This window comes from Pestalotiopsis fici (genome assembly GCF_000516985.1).
Source record: "Pestalotiopsis fici W106-1 unplaced genomic scaffold PFICI_Scf_1, whole genome shotgun sequence".
Classification (NCBI taxonomy): domain Eukaryota; kingdom Fungi; phylum Ascomycota; class Sordariomycetes; order Amphisphaeriales; family Sporocadaceae; genus Pestalotiopsis; species Pestalotiopsis fici.
Window position 1 is genome coordinate 5,332,825 of NW_006917091.1, and position 13,089 is coordinate 5,345,913.

Genomic DNA, 13,089 nt, shown 5'->3' on the forward strand with positions numbered 1-13,089 from the left:
GAATCATTCCTTATCCTGAGGATAGACTAGCCCACACTCCTTTCTGACTCCATCCATCAGGCGCATCATTCTCATTGTCTCGTCCAGTGGCATAATCGCATTCTCGGTTCTTCCGGCCGCAATATCGAGCGCGACTGCATCGGCCTCATAGATGAAGCCAATCGTGCCAGTTGGCTGAGCAAAAGGGTAATCTTCCACTTTGCCCTCAGAATCCTTTATCCTAAAGCCGCTGGGGCAGCTTGGACCTTTGTCAGTGTATACAGTGATTGTGCCCTTGGTGCCCTCGATGCGCCCAAAGTCCGGCGGGTTGGGGTTGTGAAGCGACGACATCGTAATGGCAGTCGCCTCCTCAGCTGTCCCTTTATTGTACTGAAGAATGACGACTCCGCTGCCGTCTACCCCGTCCTCAATGGTCAGAGATGGTGTCACAGCGACTTTAGGATGATTCGTGCCTAGCGCCCCATTGCCAAGTATGACAGACGCATAAGTCAGGGGATATATCCCGATATCCAGGAGCGCACCCGCGCCGAGGGCCGGGTCCTTCAACCGAGATTCCTTGGGCAGTGAATCGAAGTCCAACGTCAGGCCGATCTCAACGATACATCGCCTTACTCGACCAATGGCGCCAGCTTGAATCTTCTTTTGCAACTCGATAACGAGAGGGAAGAACCTTGTCCACATGCCTACAATAGTCAGTGACAAGCTATTTGAGACAGAAAAAGAAATCTATAAAGAAATCATCAATGAGCTTACCTTCCATGAGATAAACGCCTTTCGCCTTGGCCGCTGCAATGACTTGTTCAGCTTGTTTGCTGTTGATGGTGAATGGCTTCTCGTTGAGCACATGTTTGCCTGCCTTAATGGCATCCAAGCAGTTCTGGTCATGGAGTGAGTGAGGCGTCGCGATATATACGACATCAACGTCGGGTGAGTCGTAAACTTCCTGGTAGCTGGCAAAGACCTTGGGCCGGGGCGCGCTCGAATCTTTCCAAACTTTGTTGACGAATTGCTGCCCCTTCTCGACATTGCTGGATGATCCCACGACCGTGATGATGTGTTCTGCCGGTCCATCCTCCCGAGGCGCAAGGAGATCAGTCACAAACATGCTGGCAATCCAGCCGGTTCCCACAATACCCCATCTCAGCTGAGTTGGGGACATGTTGTGTATGAAGCCTAGGTTGTACGAATGACGATTAAGCTTGCAAAGTTGTTTGATGCTCAGTCTTGATGAGCTTCAGAGGTCAACACAGAGTGGTTTCAAATTGATGTCAGAATGACGCGAAGAGCGGACTGAAGCTCTATTGGGGCTTAATAAATACTACTGCTACTATCTTATCGCCACCACAAATCTTTGATCTCGTGAGCCATCAAGTTGGACGACACCGGACTCTTGCAGCCCCTCATAGCTGCGGGTTATACCTGGATAAATGGTAATTCTTCGGAGGTGCCCTGACGGTAACTTCGCCGAGGATACCGGGCAATGCCATGTGATCCCTGCTCGATAGTCGACACGCTCGTCAAGACCAGAGTCGGCGCACTGACCATTTACCACGCCTTGTCTTCGCCTGTTGCGGAGTAGTGCGCCATTTCTCGTGTCGACGACTGCTTGGCTATTACCCCAGATTTCCAAGGTTGGGCATAATGAAGCCCCGCAGAATACCACGCGGTCTCCGCAAATGGCATGATCCGGGGTATAGACGCGACTGCAGCGCCGGTGTTCTACCGCAACCCAATGAACAATGAGCATCGATCAATGTTATATGCTGAGGTTATAGCTTGGAGGATCCATCCGGGGATAATGGCCTGGGGAAGCCCTGACAAGAAGGAACAGTAGCCCCCTAGTCCGACCTCACCGGGATTGATGGTCTCGATCGGGAGATGTTGAAGACGACCTTGCGGCAACTGCCGACTGGACACGCCTTGGCCAGCCAAAGCAACATCACGCGTGGCTTTCCGACTCATGTAGCTGAACAAATCCTGGAAACCGAGGACACGGCCGGATAACAACAGAATATAAGCCCTCGGTCCACCTTTGCAATGACTTGCCACGCAACTTTCATCTCCTCAGTTCGCAGCTGGGAACGAGCTCATGCACCGGCTACACTTTAAATTCATATTCTGTTCAATTTCACTAATCCCCCATCATCAAGATGCCGAAGCTCAGCATCAAGGAGAAGAATGCAAAGATTGTCGGCGCGGCACTCGCTGAGGTGATACCACAATCAGAAACATGGTGGTTCCGGCAGCCTCATCTGGCCCGACTGAATCTCTTGTTGTTGGTGCCCCTTTTGTCCAGCTCTGTCGCTGGATACGATGGTTAGACATCCCCGTCCCTCCCCGACTTTGCTCCTCCTCGCAGACTAACAGATTGTAGGCTCGTTGATGAACGGGTTACAGGCTCTGCCTCAATGGAACAGCGATTTTGGATATCCGACCGGTTACACCCTCGGCCTCGTTAATGCCATTATGCCGATTGCCATGTTTTTGGCCCTACCGATACTTCCCATGATTAGTGACCGTTTCGGTAGAAAGGTTCCCATCTTGATTGGCGGTGCAGGAGTCATTGTTGCCAGCCTCATCCAGTTATTTTCCGTCAACTACGGCATGTTTGTGTTTTCCCGTGCCATCCTGGGCTTCTGCGGTTCCTTCATGATCCAACCAAGTGCCTTGCTCATAGCTGAGCTGGCGTACCCGACGCACCGAGGAAAGTACACGGCGGCTTTCTTCACCATGTACTACTTTGGCGGCATCATTGCTTCCTGGATCACGTTTGCGGCTCAAGATCTTCATGGATCCTTGGCATGGAAGGTCCCTACCATCTTTCAGGCGGTCCTACCGTTGGTTCAGGTCTGCTGCATCTGGTTTGTACCTCAGTCGCCGCGTTGGCTCGTGGCAAACGACCGGGTCCAGGATGCTTCCGTTCTTCTCTCCAGGATCCACGACCCGACGCCCGAGAGTCAACTCGTTGCGCGCGAGCTGTCCGAGATGGTCGAGTCGATCCACATGGAGAAGGAAGCCGCCTTGACGACCTGGCGCTCCTTGGTTGCGACCCCCGGAAACAGGAAGCGCGTGGCCGTTGCCATCTGCGTCGGTCTCTTTGCGCAGTGGAACGGTGTCGCCGTCGTCTCCTACTACCTCAGCAAAGTCCTTACTTCTGTGGGTATCACTAGCACCTTTGACCAGACTCTCATCAATGGCATGCTGCAAATCTTCAACTTTGGCGCCGCGTTGATTGGAGCTTTCCTTGTCGACAGACTCGGTCGCCGCCTGTTGTTCCTGTGGTCCACGGCTGGTATGCTGGTGACCTATATCGTCTGGACCGCGTGCTCGGCGGTGAATGCCGAGACGGGCAATTCAGCGGCTGGAATCATGGTTGTTGTCTGCATGTTCTTCTACTACTTCCATTACGACATTGCTTATACACCATTGTTGATTGCTGTAAGTCTCAACTGTCTTCCTAATCTCTCATGTTCTACCTGGCGTTTCTAACAGACTGAATAAATACAGTATCCGACCGAGATCTTCCCCTATTCCCTTCGAGCCAAAGGTTTGGCCCTCGAATTCTACTTCAACTCTGGTGGCCTCGTTATTGGGCAATTTGTCAATCCGATCGGCATGGAGAATATCGGCTGGCACTATTACATCGTCTTTTGCGTCTTGTTGCTCATCATGTTGATCGTCGTGTACCTCTTGTTCCCCGAGACCAAGGGCCACTCGCTCGAGGAGATTGCCTTTATCTTTGACGGGCCACAGGCCGAGACGTCCTTGGCCATGGACAAGCGTGTTGAAGCAGAGACGGTGGAGCACAAGGAACATGTTTGAAGGTCCCCGAGGACCGCCTTGGGTCCGCAGTCAAGAACGTTGATGTACAGAACATGATCCTTGATGGTTACCATTGCCACTGAATATAAAGATATTGCTCATCACCCGTTGACTTGAATGTAGGTCACAGTGCGACTTCTTTCATGATGTTTGATTCCATCATTATTGATGGGATCGAGTATATAAAGACGAGATCATCATGAATTTAATACACGGATTAGAGAAGAAGAGTAAGCGAAAAGAATCACACTCATCTACAGAACCCCCCCAAAATAAACTCTCCTCATGGCGTCGGTGTGGGTGTGGGTTTGCCACAATCACCAAGGGAAATGTTGTAGAGTGCAATAATCATGTTACTGACGTCGTTGCACTCCCCCCCCCCCCCCCCCAGGCCAATTGTAAGATGCCGGTTGTCGCCCCTCCTACATTGGCCGCGGGCCACGACACGGCTTGCCAACTTGTTCCCGCAGCACTGTTGGCTGCCACACTCACCGCTCCCAGCCAGGTACCGGCATAGTTTGCGGTCAGCGTGCACGAGGACCATGGACCCAACCCGCCATACAGTCTATAGTTGAGTGACAAGAGGGCACCACCCATGGGTACGTTGGAGACAGTCTGAGAGATGGTCGATATTACTCTGTATGCGGAAGGTACTAGGCTGTTTCGAGCAGGGGAAAAAAACAACACGTAGAGTTAGCAAGTCGTGCGCTCAATTGGCATATGTAAGGGAGATGTAGAATGCACTTACGCGAAAGAGTCGCCGTAGGGAGTACTATAGAAGCCCTGGCTGTTATCACGGATATCAACAGTGCCAGTCCGCAGCCATGGTTCATCGCCACTTTCAAAATCACCATTGACGACTATGGGCGACTGATTAAGAGTTTAGTGTGGAAATATCGTCCAATTCGGTGAACAGTTCAAACTTACACAAGTTGGGGACGTTGTGCTCGAGGTGGCTGTTGTTTCAGAAGGAGTGGATTCAGTGACAGAGGATTCTGAAGAAACTGTCGTTGAAATCTCCGTAGTTGGCACGACAGTGGGCTCAATAGTGGCCTTGATAGTGGCCTTGATAGTGACTTCAGTGGTGCTTTCAGTGGTGGGCCGGACGGTGGACTCAACCGTGGAAGAGAATACCATAGAAGTCTCAGAGGTGCTTTCAGTAGTGGACTGGGTGGACTCAACCGTGGAAGAGACTACTGTAGAAGTCTCAGTGCGGGTTCCGTGACAGAGAAAGTAGAGACCGCCGTGGTAGAAGCTCCAATGGTGGATTCAGTCCCAATGAGAGTAGGAGAGAATGCCAAAGTGGGTTCGATAGTAGTGGAATCAGTCGAAGACATAATAGCAAAGAACGTTGAAGATACCTCGGCGCTCGACTCGGTCGATGAAGCGGTTGTACCAGCAGTATAAAGTGAGGTTGAAGTAGTAGTCTCTGCCGTCGTTTCGGGAATAGTCGTGGCAGTGGTCGGCGAAGATTCCGGTAGGGTGATTACAAAAGTCGTGAAAGAACCATTTACAGAGACTAGCTCAGATGCACTGGAAGAAGGCAGACGGCCACAGCCTCTGCGCCTACTGGTGGACTTGAGCAAGCTTGATGTCGTGTCGGAGAGAATGGCTATGGCCTCAACTCCAGCCATTACCGCCGCCATTGCTGCAAAAGTAGACGAGGACTTCATATGTGCAGGAGAATGTCAAGTCGATTGAGATGTAAAAGACTTGGCGCTACTTATTACTGATCACGGGATATTGAGTTGATGGTCAAATATACATGGCAGTTTGCCTGTTGAGAAATTCGTACAAAGAGTAACACTATTGCCAATCTGATAATTCGTTTCGCGATCAGTAGAAAAAATATTAGGTCACTTGATCTGCGCAGAAGCTTGAGAAGACACGCTCACATGATATTGATTTAACAGAAATTTGTTTGAATATTGACATATTTATTTTTGAATCGTTTGTTTTATTCCAAAGTTTGTACTACACATTCCATGCAGTAGAAATGTTCGGCAACGCTGCAGTCTAGTGCATAGTCTAGAATGCGGAATGTGTCGACGACGTGTCTCAGTCAAAGTGAATCAAGCATACGATTTCGTCCCTTTCGAGCCCTCGATATGTCGGACCTCTACGACCTCGATTGCCAGCACTTGCACCCCATTCTGGCATTTGATAGTCCTCGCCTTCTTACGCAGGGCATTTGATGGACGTGAAAGGCGTGTTTATAGAGATGCCTGCGGGTCTCGATCATGTCAAAGGTCCTCACGCCTGCTGGTCAATGTATTGTAGCTCTCGTCTTTTATGAACGCTGATGCATCTTTTCGCGTTTTGGTGAATGGGCCCCCGCATATGAATCCTCCATGCGGGATCATCATCAACGTTGCTTGAAGCATGAGAGTGGATCGGTAGGCTCGTGTGTTCGTGTCAGTCTGAGATTAGGCATGTCCAGTAGAGAGTATGATTCTTTGGACTCGTTCTTAACGACAGTATTTGTCCAGGGTTCAATGTCCACAAATCCTCTCAATCATGGTCCACAACGAGTTCAAGCCGTTATGGTTGGTACTGTAACACAAGGGACGGAAGCAAATGGAGAGCACTAGACCTTTTGTAGACTTGTCGCTTGGGATAGACTCTGTATCATCCTCGACACAGCAATCGAGTTGCTCTGGGCAAGATTATGCTGTAAACTCTTACAACGCTGCGAAAACCACTAGAAATAAGCTCTCGTGATTAGACACGAAGAAACTTGAGGGATGGAATAGCATTGATGTTTTATTGCAAAAGACTCAAGTTTTATCGTCGGTATTGTGTAGGTACACTTTTCTATTTTTTTATCTTGCTCTATTTTTATTTTCATATATTACTGTCGAAAAGATTTGCAATAAAAACTGCATTGCTATGTTTCTATCGTGTAGGTTTGCCGTTGTTGAATGCCGGTGTCAGATGCCGTTGCTGATTGCCGGTGTCAGATGCCGTTGCTGAGTGCCGCGATGCGCAGGAATCATGCGTTCGGTGTTTTTTTGAACCGTCTAAAATTATCGTCTCCAGCAGCAGTGCATTATTGGACCGGCTGACTATTATCGTTCTCAATCGAGTCGCTTACATGGTTAGGGCTCCTGAAAGATTGACCTGCGTGCCCTTTTTTCTTTTTCTCAAAGTGACTCGCCTGACACGGAATACTTAATCTCTTTCCATCGCAGCTCACATTTACTGTATGCAAACCATGTCTATCAGATTCGAACTACACATTTGATCTCTTCTCTCTATTCATTGCAGTTACTTCCTATGGAGTGGTACTTCTCCATAGCATTGAGCCGCTGCCGAAGCAAAGCAGCCCGCTCTAGCTAATAATTTCTTCGGTTTGTTTAAATTTCTATCATCTAATTTACATGAGACTGAAGCCGCGGGCACCATGTTGTGGTCGGAATATGTGCCAGGTATACGCTCAACACCTACCAGGTGACTTTCCCTTGTCTTCGGCGAGGGTTGAAGGCTAGAGGGCGGATACGACTCGAGAACCAGTCGGCCATGCCGTGGTATTGGCAAGCACGTGCGTTTGGAAAAGGATATGAAGCCTTTCACATGTGGCCATGGGCAAGCCCCAGGATGGCCGCGCGATAGCGCTTGAAATATGTTATAGCGCATTTGTTGCCGATGCTTGTCTCGTACTCCCACGTCGTGGCGACGAGGCGCGCCGGTAGGGACCGCTTTTTTCGCTGATGCTCAAGGCTCGGCTGCTCTGCCGACGATAATGTGCCCACTGCCATGTCCGGAGGAATGCCCAGCATCTGTTCCATTCTACCTATAAGTCTGGTGCCGACACGGAGCACATTGACGGCCGAGTCAACAGCCTGCTCATATGAGTCTGTAGGGCTAACACTTAGGTCGTCGAGGCCAAAATTATCCATTACATTGTCGTTTCCGAGGGAGAAGTTCATATCTAGCGTCCCCAGCCCGCCGCCACCACTGAACTGAGTTGAGTCGGGCGTGTTCAATCCAAAAGTTGCAGGTTGCACTGGCATAGGCGATGCTAAAAGGTTATTTAGAAGTTTCTCCGAGAGCGAGACAAATAGCCTTATACAGAGCATGTAGCATTGCGCTGCCATGGACGCCTGCTTGCTGTCAATATATTTGTCGAAGGTTGTATGGGCGTCTCGTGGTGGCGTCCGGCCTCTCCCCCATTCGAGCGCCATGGCCCTCACGAGACTATCAAACGCATTGAACACCTCCCGGACAGGATCTGCTTATGCCCTTGGTCAGCTATTATTTTGTCATGTTATACTGATGTGTGGCATATGATGTTTACATTGTTCGCCTTGACATGTGCGCTCACTTGTCACCGTCTTGAAAAGAGTTTCCAACGTCTGACATATACTCGTAAATCGACTGGACGAGTCGCTGCCGGACTTGCACACGTCTGGCGGCGCTATGACACTTTCATCGATCCCCGACTTGCTCGAGAAGACGGGCCCTCTATGAGTATGTGTCGCCAAGCCGAGGTCATTCAAAGACCAAACGTTGGTTGTGTCCAAGGCGGATGGGAAGAAGCTGCCCAGCTGCAAGTCCTCCGGCTCGTAACTCCCAGAGTTGCTGTGCTGATGGCTCATCACTGGTGTTACCGGCTCGGTCTGAGCACCATTCTGGTGTCTGCTTTTGTTCTTGTTGGCCTGCTTACTGGACCGTGCACTGTAGACGCACTCGACACCGACCCGTTGGCATCGCGTGCAGGGTTCTAGAGAGGTATTACTCCTGACGCATCGCAGCTTTTGCTGGTGGCAGCGATCGCACGATTTCCGCAAATTTCGACCAGAGGTTTGTCGGGAAACCTGATTAGACGTCCAGTCGCCGTCGAATTGTTGTGATGCAGCTGTCATGGACGGATCGTTCATGTCTTTCTCGTCTGGGCTTTCGCGCGCGCTAGGCAGAGCTGGTGGTGGTAGTGATGGCTAGTATACCTAGCGGGGGAGGTGTGAGGCGGCACGTTGAAGATGGATGATTGTTACGATGCACACGAAGAAAGACCTGGCGGTGATGACTTTCTCTCTCGGGAGTAAGGAATTGCTTGCACCTGGTAATCATCATCAATGCAATAACCGCAATAGGACCTCGAAGACAGGCGAGCTTATTTGAGCCCGACATCCAGAATTATGCGTATAATGCGTATCTTGTTATCTAGTGGCTCTGATGCAGTCATCCAGACTATTGTCTCAGTTGGGCGGCTGCAGCGTGGCCTGTTCCGACTACCGTCATCTTTCCAATCATTGGACTGTCGATGGTTCAGGGTTCGAGAGGAGCGAGATCCTTGCTGGTTGCTGCTTATACCAAAGATACCTCATTGCGGCTTATGCTGGCGCAACTCCATCAACAGTTTGGCAGCAGCCTGCATGCATGCAGCTAACTAGGGAGGGCGTGGCGGGTTCAAGGATAGTAGCGTGCGAGGCCTGGAGCCATGGATAGCCGAAACGGGGCTTTCCTTCGGTATAACAGCTTCTACAGAGTACATAGTAACTTTTTGGGATCTGATCAAAGGGACCCTACCTTTTTTTTTTTTTTTTCTTTCACTTTTCTTTTCCTTTCCTGGTGGTGTCTGTGGCAAGTATGTAGTCTTGATCGAAAATATTTACTCAGACTGGCACACCATGCGGCCATCCTTGGTTGTCATAAATGATAATGATATGATGCCTGTCTGATAATTGTTTTACTTGCATCTAATAAATCATCTTGACACGACCCTCCACAACTTTGAACAACTGCTTTCGGACTAGAACATTGCCTCGATGTCCACCATGATAATCGAAATAATCGAGAGCCGGGTCTTATCTCTATGAATGCCCATGCTTCACGTTTTGATCGTTACGATGCAGTAAGTTCCCACCATTACCTGTGGAGACCTTTGTGCGTTCGTTACAATACAGAGAGTATGTACGTCCCACGCTACTACCTACGGCCCGGCCAGCCCAGCTCTGTCATGTTTCACGGTGAAATAGAGTTCTGGAGCATTATGAAAGTCCTCAGCTTGTTGATGAGGTATACCAAGGATGCCAGTAAAGATGTACATTAGAGCCAAACTTTCTCCATAATCAATCCGCTACGATTCACTGTCGTCGCACCACTTTCAGCTTTGAATGCCCTGCTTTATCGATACCTAAACATGGCCGATGCTTCATCCTTCGGCGTGTTTCCCCATAGCCTTCTCAAGCACGAAATTTGCACAGCAACATGAAGTCAATATAAACAGCCAAAAAGCAGCAAATCCGAAATTTATAATCCCGAGGGGCCCGAGGGGCGTTAGAGCGTCCCACAATTGCCCGGCGGCACGGTGCAGGGCGTGTTCCGGGGATCTTTTCTCCGGACTGAAGGTATTAGAAAATGGTTAACCCGGACATGAGCACCAGTCACAACGGTCGACACAAACAACTTTCCAAGACTTTTCGTATGTCGTGCCAGTATTGTTTAGCTTATATTTCCGTCAAACGCCATTGTAATACTAGGCAGACAACGTTAAAGGACTTTGTATCCTCCAATGTTGGCGATACAAGATACCTAGAGTGAGAGATTGTAGGGACTTGCATGCCTTGTAGTCCGTATAAGCGCTACCAGCCTACCTAGTCATAGTGGAGTTCATAAGCTATTTGTGTTATAGAAGGCTTATAGTGGCCGTAAGGCTTAAACCAGATTCACCCAATCAGCGGCAATGAAGGCGCCGCTGCCATGGAAGGAAGATGCGGCTGCCCTTGTCAACGCACTTCAGGGCAAGTTTGCTCTTCACCAAAATCTAGGCGATGCTGGCCGGCCTCTTTGAACAAGAGAAGCCCAAAAAGTCTTTGCAGAAGCACAGCGTGCTCAACAGGATCGCCACGAAGGAGCTGCTGGAAGAATCCTCAAAGATACAGCAACTTAACGTTATGTAAGGGACAGAATTTTTGCATCGCTACGAGTTTCCTTCAGTACACCAGAGCCCGGTTCAGGTTACAATCACTCGGGTACATGTGAACGACTTGTTACAATGAACTATTCGGCAGGGATTTTCTCCGGATTCTTTGCTACGAGACTGTTAGTCATGCAAAGTGGGTGGCTCCGGGATACGTTCTACGGGTAAGCTTTGTGAAAAGCGTTGCGTGCATGTACTATTGGAATGATTTCGTCGCGGCCATGCGGGCGGGTGCACTCTGTAAAGGCCTAAAAGTCCGGTGGAAAAAATGGGCTTTAGGGACCTTTGTAGCACACGGTACCTACCAGCCTAAGGGGGTATCTGCCCATGTAGGATCGCCCTCCGATGCAGATGGTAAGCAGGACAATCGCCACCTTGGCACCCACATCTAACCACCCCTAAGAAAATGAGAAGAAGTAAGTCCGGAATAAACCACGTGTCTAAATGCATGCAAGAAAGCCAATTTTTGCAATTGCATTTGCGCCCTTCAGTTGAAACCTGGACCGGTTGTTGATTTACTGGAGATAAGCTTGCATTATACATTTCGAATTGTTGCTAGGAGGGATCCAGTGGTGCGAGATCCAGGTCGTGACGCATTGGTTCTATAGCGCTCCCCAGAGCAGGGTTAGCGCTACTCGGACCGCTGTAAGTGTCGTACACGAGCCTAGCTTAGGTGCTCAGAGCAAGGATTATGACCCTAGCAACAACGTCTTTCGCACGATTCCATGTGTGTTCATGATTGGTTCATAATGCATCTACTTCAAAAGGATGCTGTACTAGGTATATTTCTCGACGATCATAGTATCTTTGTTTAACTGCAGACTATTGGATATATGAATATGAAATAAATTCGGAGGATCGACATTTAGATTCCATTACGGGCCTCTAGGAACTGCTGCCATGCCTTTGACCCGTCTTCTGCCGCGTTGTACTCCCATAGCCATTGGAATAGCTTCCAGTCCTCGCCCGCACCGAGTTTGGCATCACGCAAATCCTGCTCGTGCTTATCGCGGAGAGCAAACATGGCCTTCTGGTCCAATGTACGACGCCTGACTTCTGAAGCGCGTGGTTTTCGAACCTGCTCAAACACTCTCAGGGCATCCGGGATTTGTTCAGGCTCCACGACCTGGGAGAAGATGCCGCCAAGGACTCCAGCATCCTCGAATGCCTGCGCGGCACCTTGTGCTCTAAATCGCCTTTAGCAAGTTTCCTAGTAGGGAACGGGGCCGTCATCTCACTTACAGACACGGTAATATCGCGTGAGCGGCGTCGCCAATCAGTGCGAATCGTCCATTATCGTGGCACCACTGGGTCGGCTCATGAATCTGGAACAAAGTCCATTTGGTGCAAACAGATCCTTCCACATCAATGTACTCATGTAGTATAGGGTCCCAATCATGGATTTTGCTCCTAAACTCTTCCAGATCTGCTCGTTGTGGCCCGTACATAACTTTGGTGCCTGGCCCCTCATGGTAAATGAGAACCATGTTGAGCATATCGTGCTTGATGGGATACGAGACCACGTGTCCGCCTGGTCCCATCCAAAAGTTGACACTGGATTGTCTTGTCAACTCCCAAGCTCGATGCTTTTCGGTGATGCCGTTGGTAGGCACAGAGACCCGGTAAACGACGTCTCCGGGACTGTAAGGTGGATCTGGACGTCCCAACATGCTACCTCTGCAACGAGACCTCTCCCCGTCTGCCGCCAAGATCATGTCTGCTTCGTAGACTTCCCCAGTGGCCAGGCGTAGGGATGGCTTGTTGAAATCTATCTCTGCGACTTCACTGCCTAGTTTGATCTCAATGCCGTGCTTGTCTTTCCCAGACAGCAAGGCTCTTAAGAGATCTGCTCGGTGAATCATGATGTACGGAGCCTGGCTGACCAGTCTCTGGTCAGATACGGGCGGGGAGTACGACCGGATCTCTCCTTGAGATGAGCGAAAGGTCCCAGACACTGGACGGTCAGCGTACTTGAGGACCTCGTCCAGGACTCCCCAGTTCTGGAGCAAACGCGTAGCGTTTGGTGACAACTGTATTCCAGCACCAAGCTATCATACCGGATTAGACAGAATTCAGATATAGTTTTGGAAAAAAACACTTAATTACTTCTTGTAGCTCAGCATTGCGTTCGAAGACTGTCACATGATGACCAGCTTGAGCAAGAGCCAGTGCGGAAGCCAGTCCACTGAGGCCGCAGCCTACAATAAGGACAGAAATCATCGGAAGTGATTGGTTGTGAGTTTCCCTGTGTCGCACGGAAGTAATGGTTTCTCTCAAATTCTTACGGATTTCGGACAGCTTGGGAGTACTGGGAGGGGGGTTGGATATAAGATATCGCTATATTC

The 13,089-nt window shown here is 49.8% G+C and overlaps 6 protein-coding genes across 6 annotated transcripts; 1 reads left to right on the plus strand and 5 right to left on the minus strand.

Moving 5' to 3' along the window:
* Positions 1-3: 3 nt before the first annotated feature.
* PFICI_01571 (uncharacterized protein) lies at positions 4-1,159 on the minus strand (the record flags this gene model as incomplete). Its single annotated transcript, XM_007830152.1, has 2 exons — positions 4-683; positions 754-1,159. 2 exons carry the CDS (start codon positions 1,157-1,159, stop codon positions 4-6), a joined length of 1,086 nt encoding a protein of 361 aa, XP_007828343.1.
* A 991-nt stretch (positions 1,160-2,150) lies between these two features.
* Positions 2,151-3,822, plus strand: PFICI_01572 (uncharacterized protein; the record flags this gene model as incomplete). The annotated part of the gene is made up of 3 exons (XM_007830153.1): positions 2,151-2,316; positions 2,375-3,438; positions 3,508-3,822. The coding sequence occupies 3 exons, from the start codon at positions 2,151-2,153 to the stop codon at positions 3,820-3,822; spliced, it is 1,545 nt and encodes a 514-aa protein (XP_007828344.1).
* A 744-nt stretch (positions 3,823-4,566) lies between these two features.
* PFICI_01573 (uncharacterized protein) lies at positions 4,567-4,959 on the minus strand (the record flags this gene model as incomplete). Its single annotated transcript, XM_007830154.1, has 2 exons — positions 4,567-4,692; positions 4,750-4,959. 2 exons carry the CDS (start codon positions 4,957-4,959, stop codon positions 4,567-4,569), a joined length of 336 nt encoding a protein of 111 aa, XP_007828345.1.
* A 56-nt stretch (positions 4,960-5,015) lies between these two features.
* PFICI_01574 (uncharacterized protein) lies at positions 5,016-5,468 on the minus strand (the record flags this gene model as incomplete). The annotated part of the gene is made up of 1 exon (XM_007830155.1): positions 5,016-5,468. One exon carries the CDS (start codon positions 5,466-5,468, stop codon positions 5,016-5,018), a length of 453 nt encoding a protein of 150 aa, XP_007828346.1.
* Positions 5,469-7,391: 1,923 nt separating this feature from the next.
* Positions 7,392-8,702, minus strand: PFICI_01575 (uncharacterized protein; the record flags this gene model as incomplete). Its single annotated transcript, XM_007830156.1, has 2 exons — positions 7,392-8,053; positions 8,147-8,702. The coding sequence occupies 2 exons, from the start codon at positions 8,700-8,702 to the stop codon at positions 7,392-7,394; spliced, it is 1,218 nt and encodes a 405-aa protein (XP_007828347.1).
* Positions 8,703-11,609: 2,907 nt separating this feature from the next.
* PFICI_01576 (uncharacterized protein) lies at positions 11,610-12,964 on the minus strand (the record flags this gene model as incomplete). The annotated part of the gene is made up of 3 exons (XM_007830157.1): positions 11,610-11,931; positions 11,987-12,792; positions 12,851-12,964. 3 exons carry the CDS (start codon positions 12,962-12,964, stop codon positions 11,610-11,612), a joined length of 1,242 nt encoding a protein of 413 aa, XP_007828348.1.
* Positions 12,965-13,089: the final 125 nt, after the last annotated feature.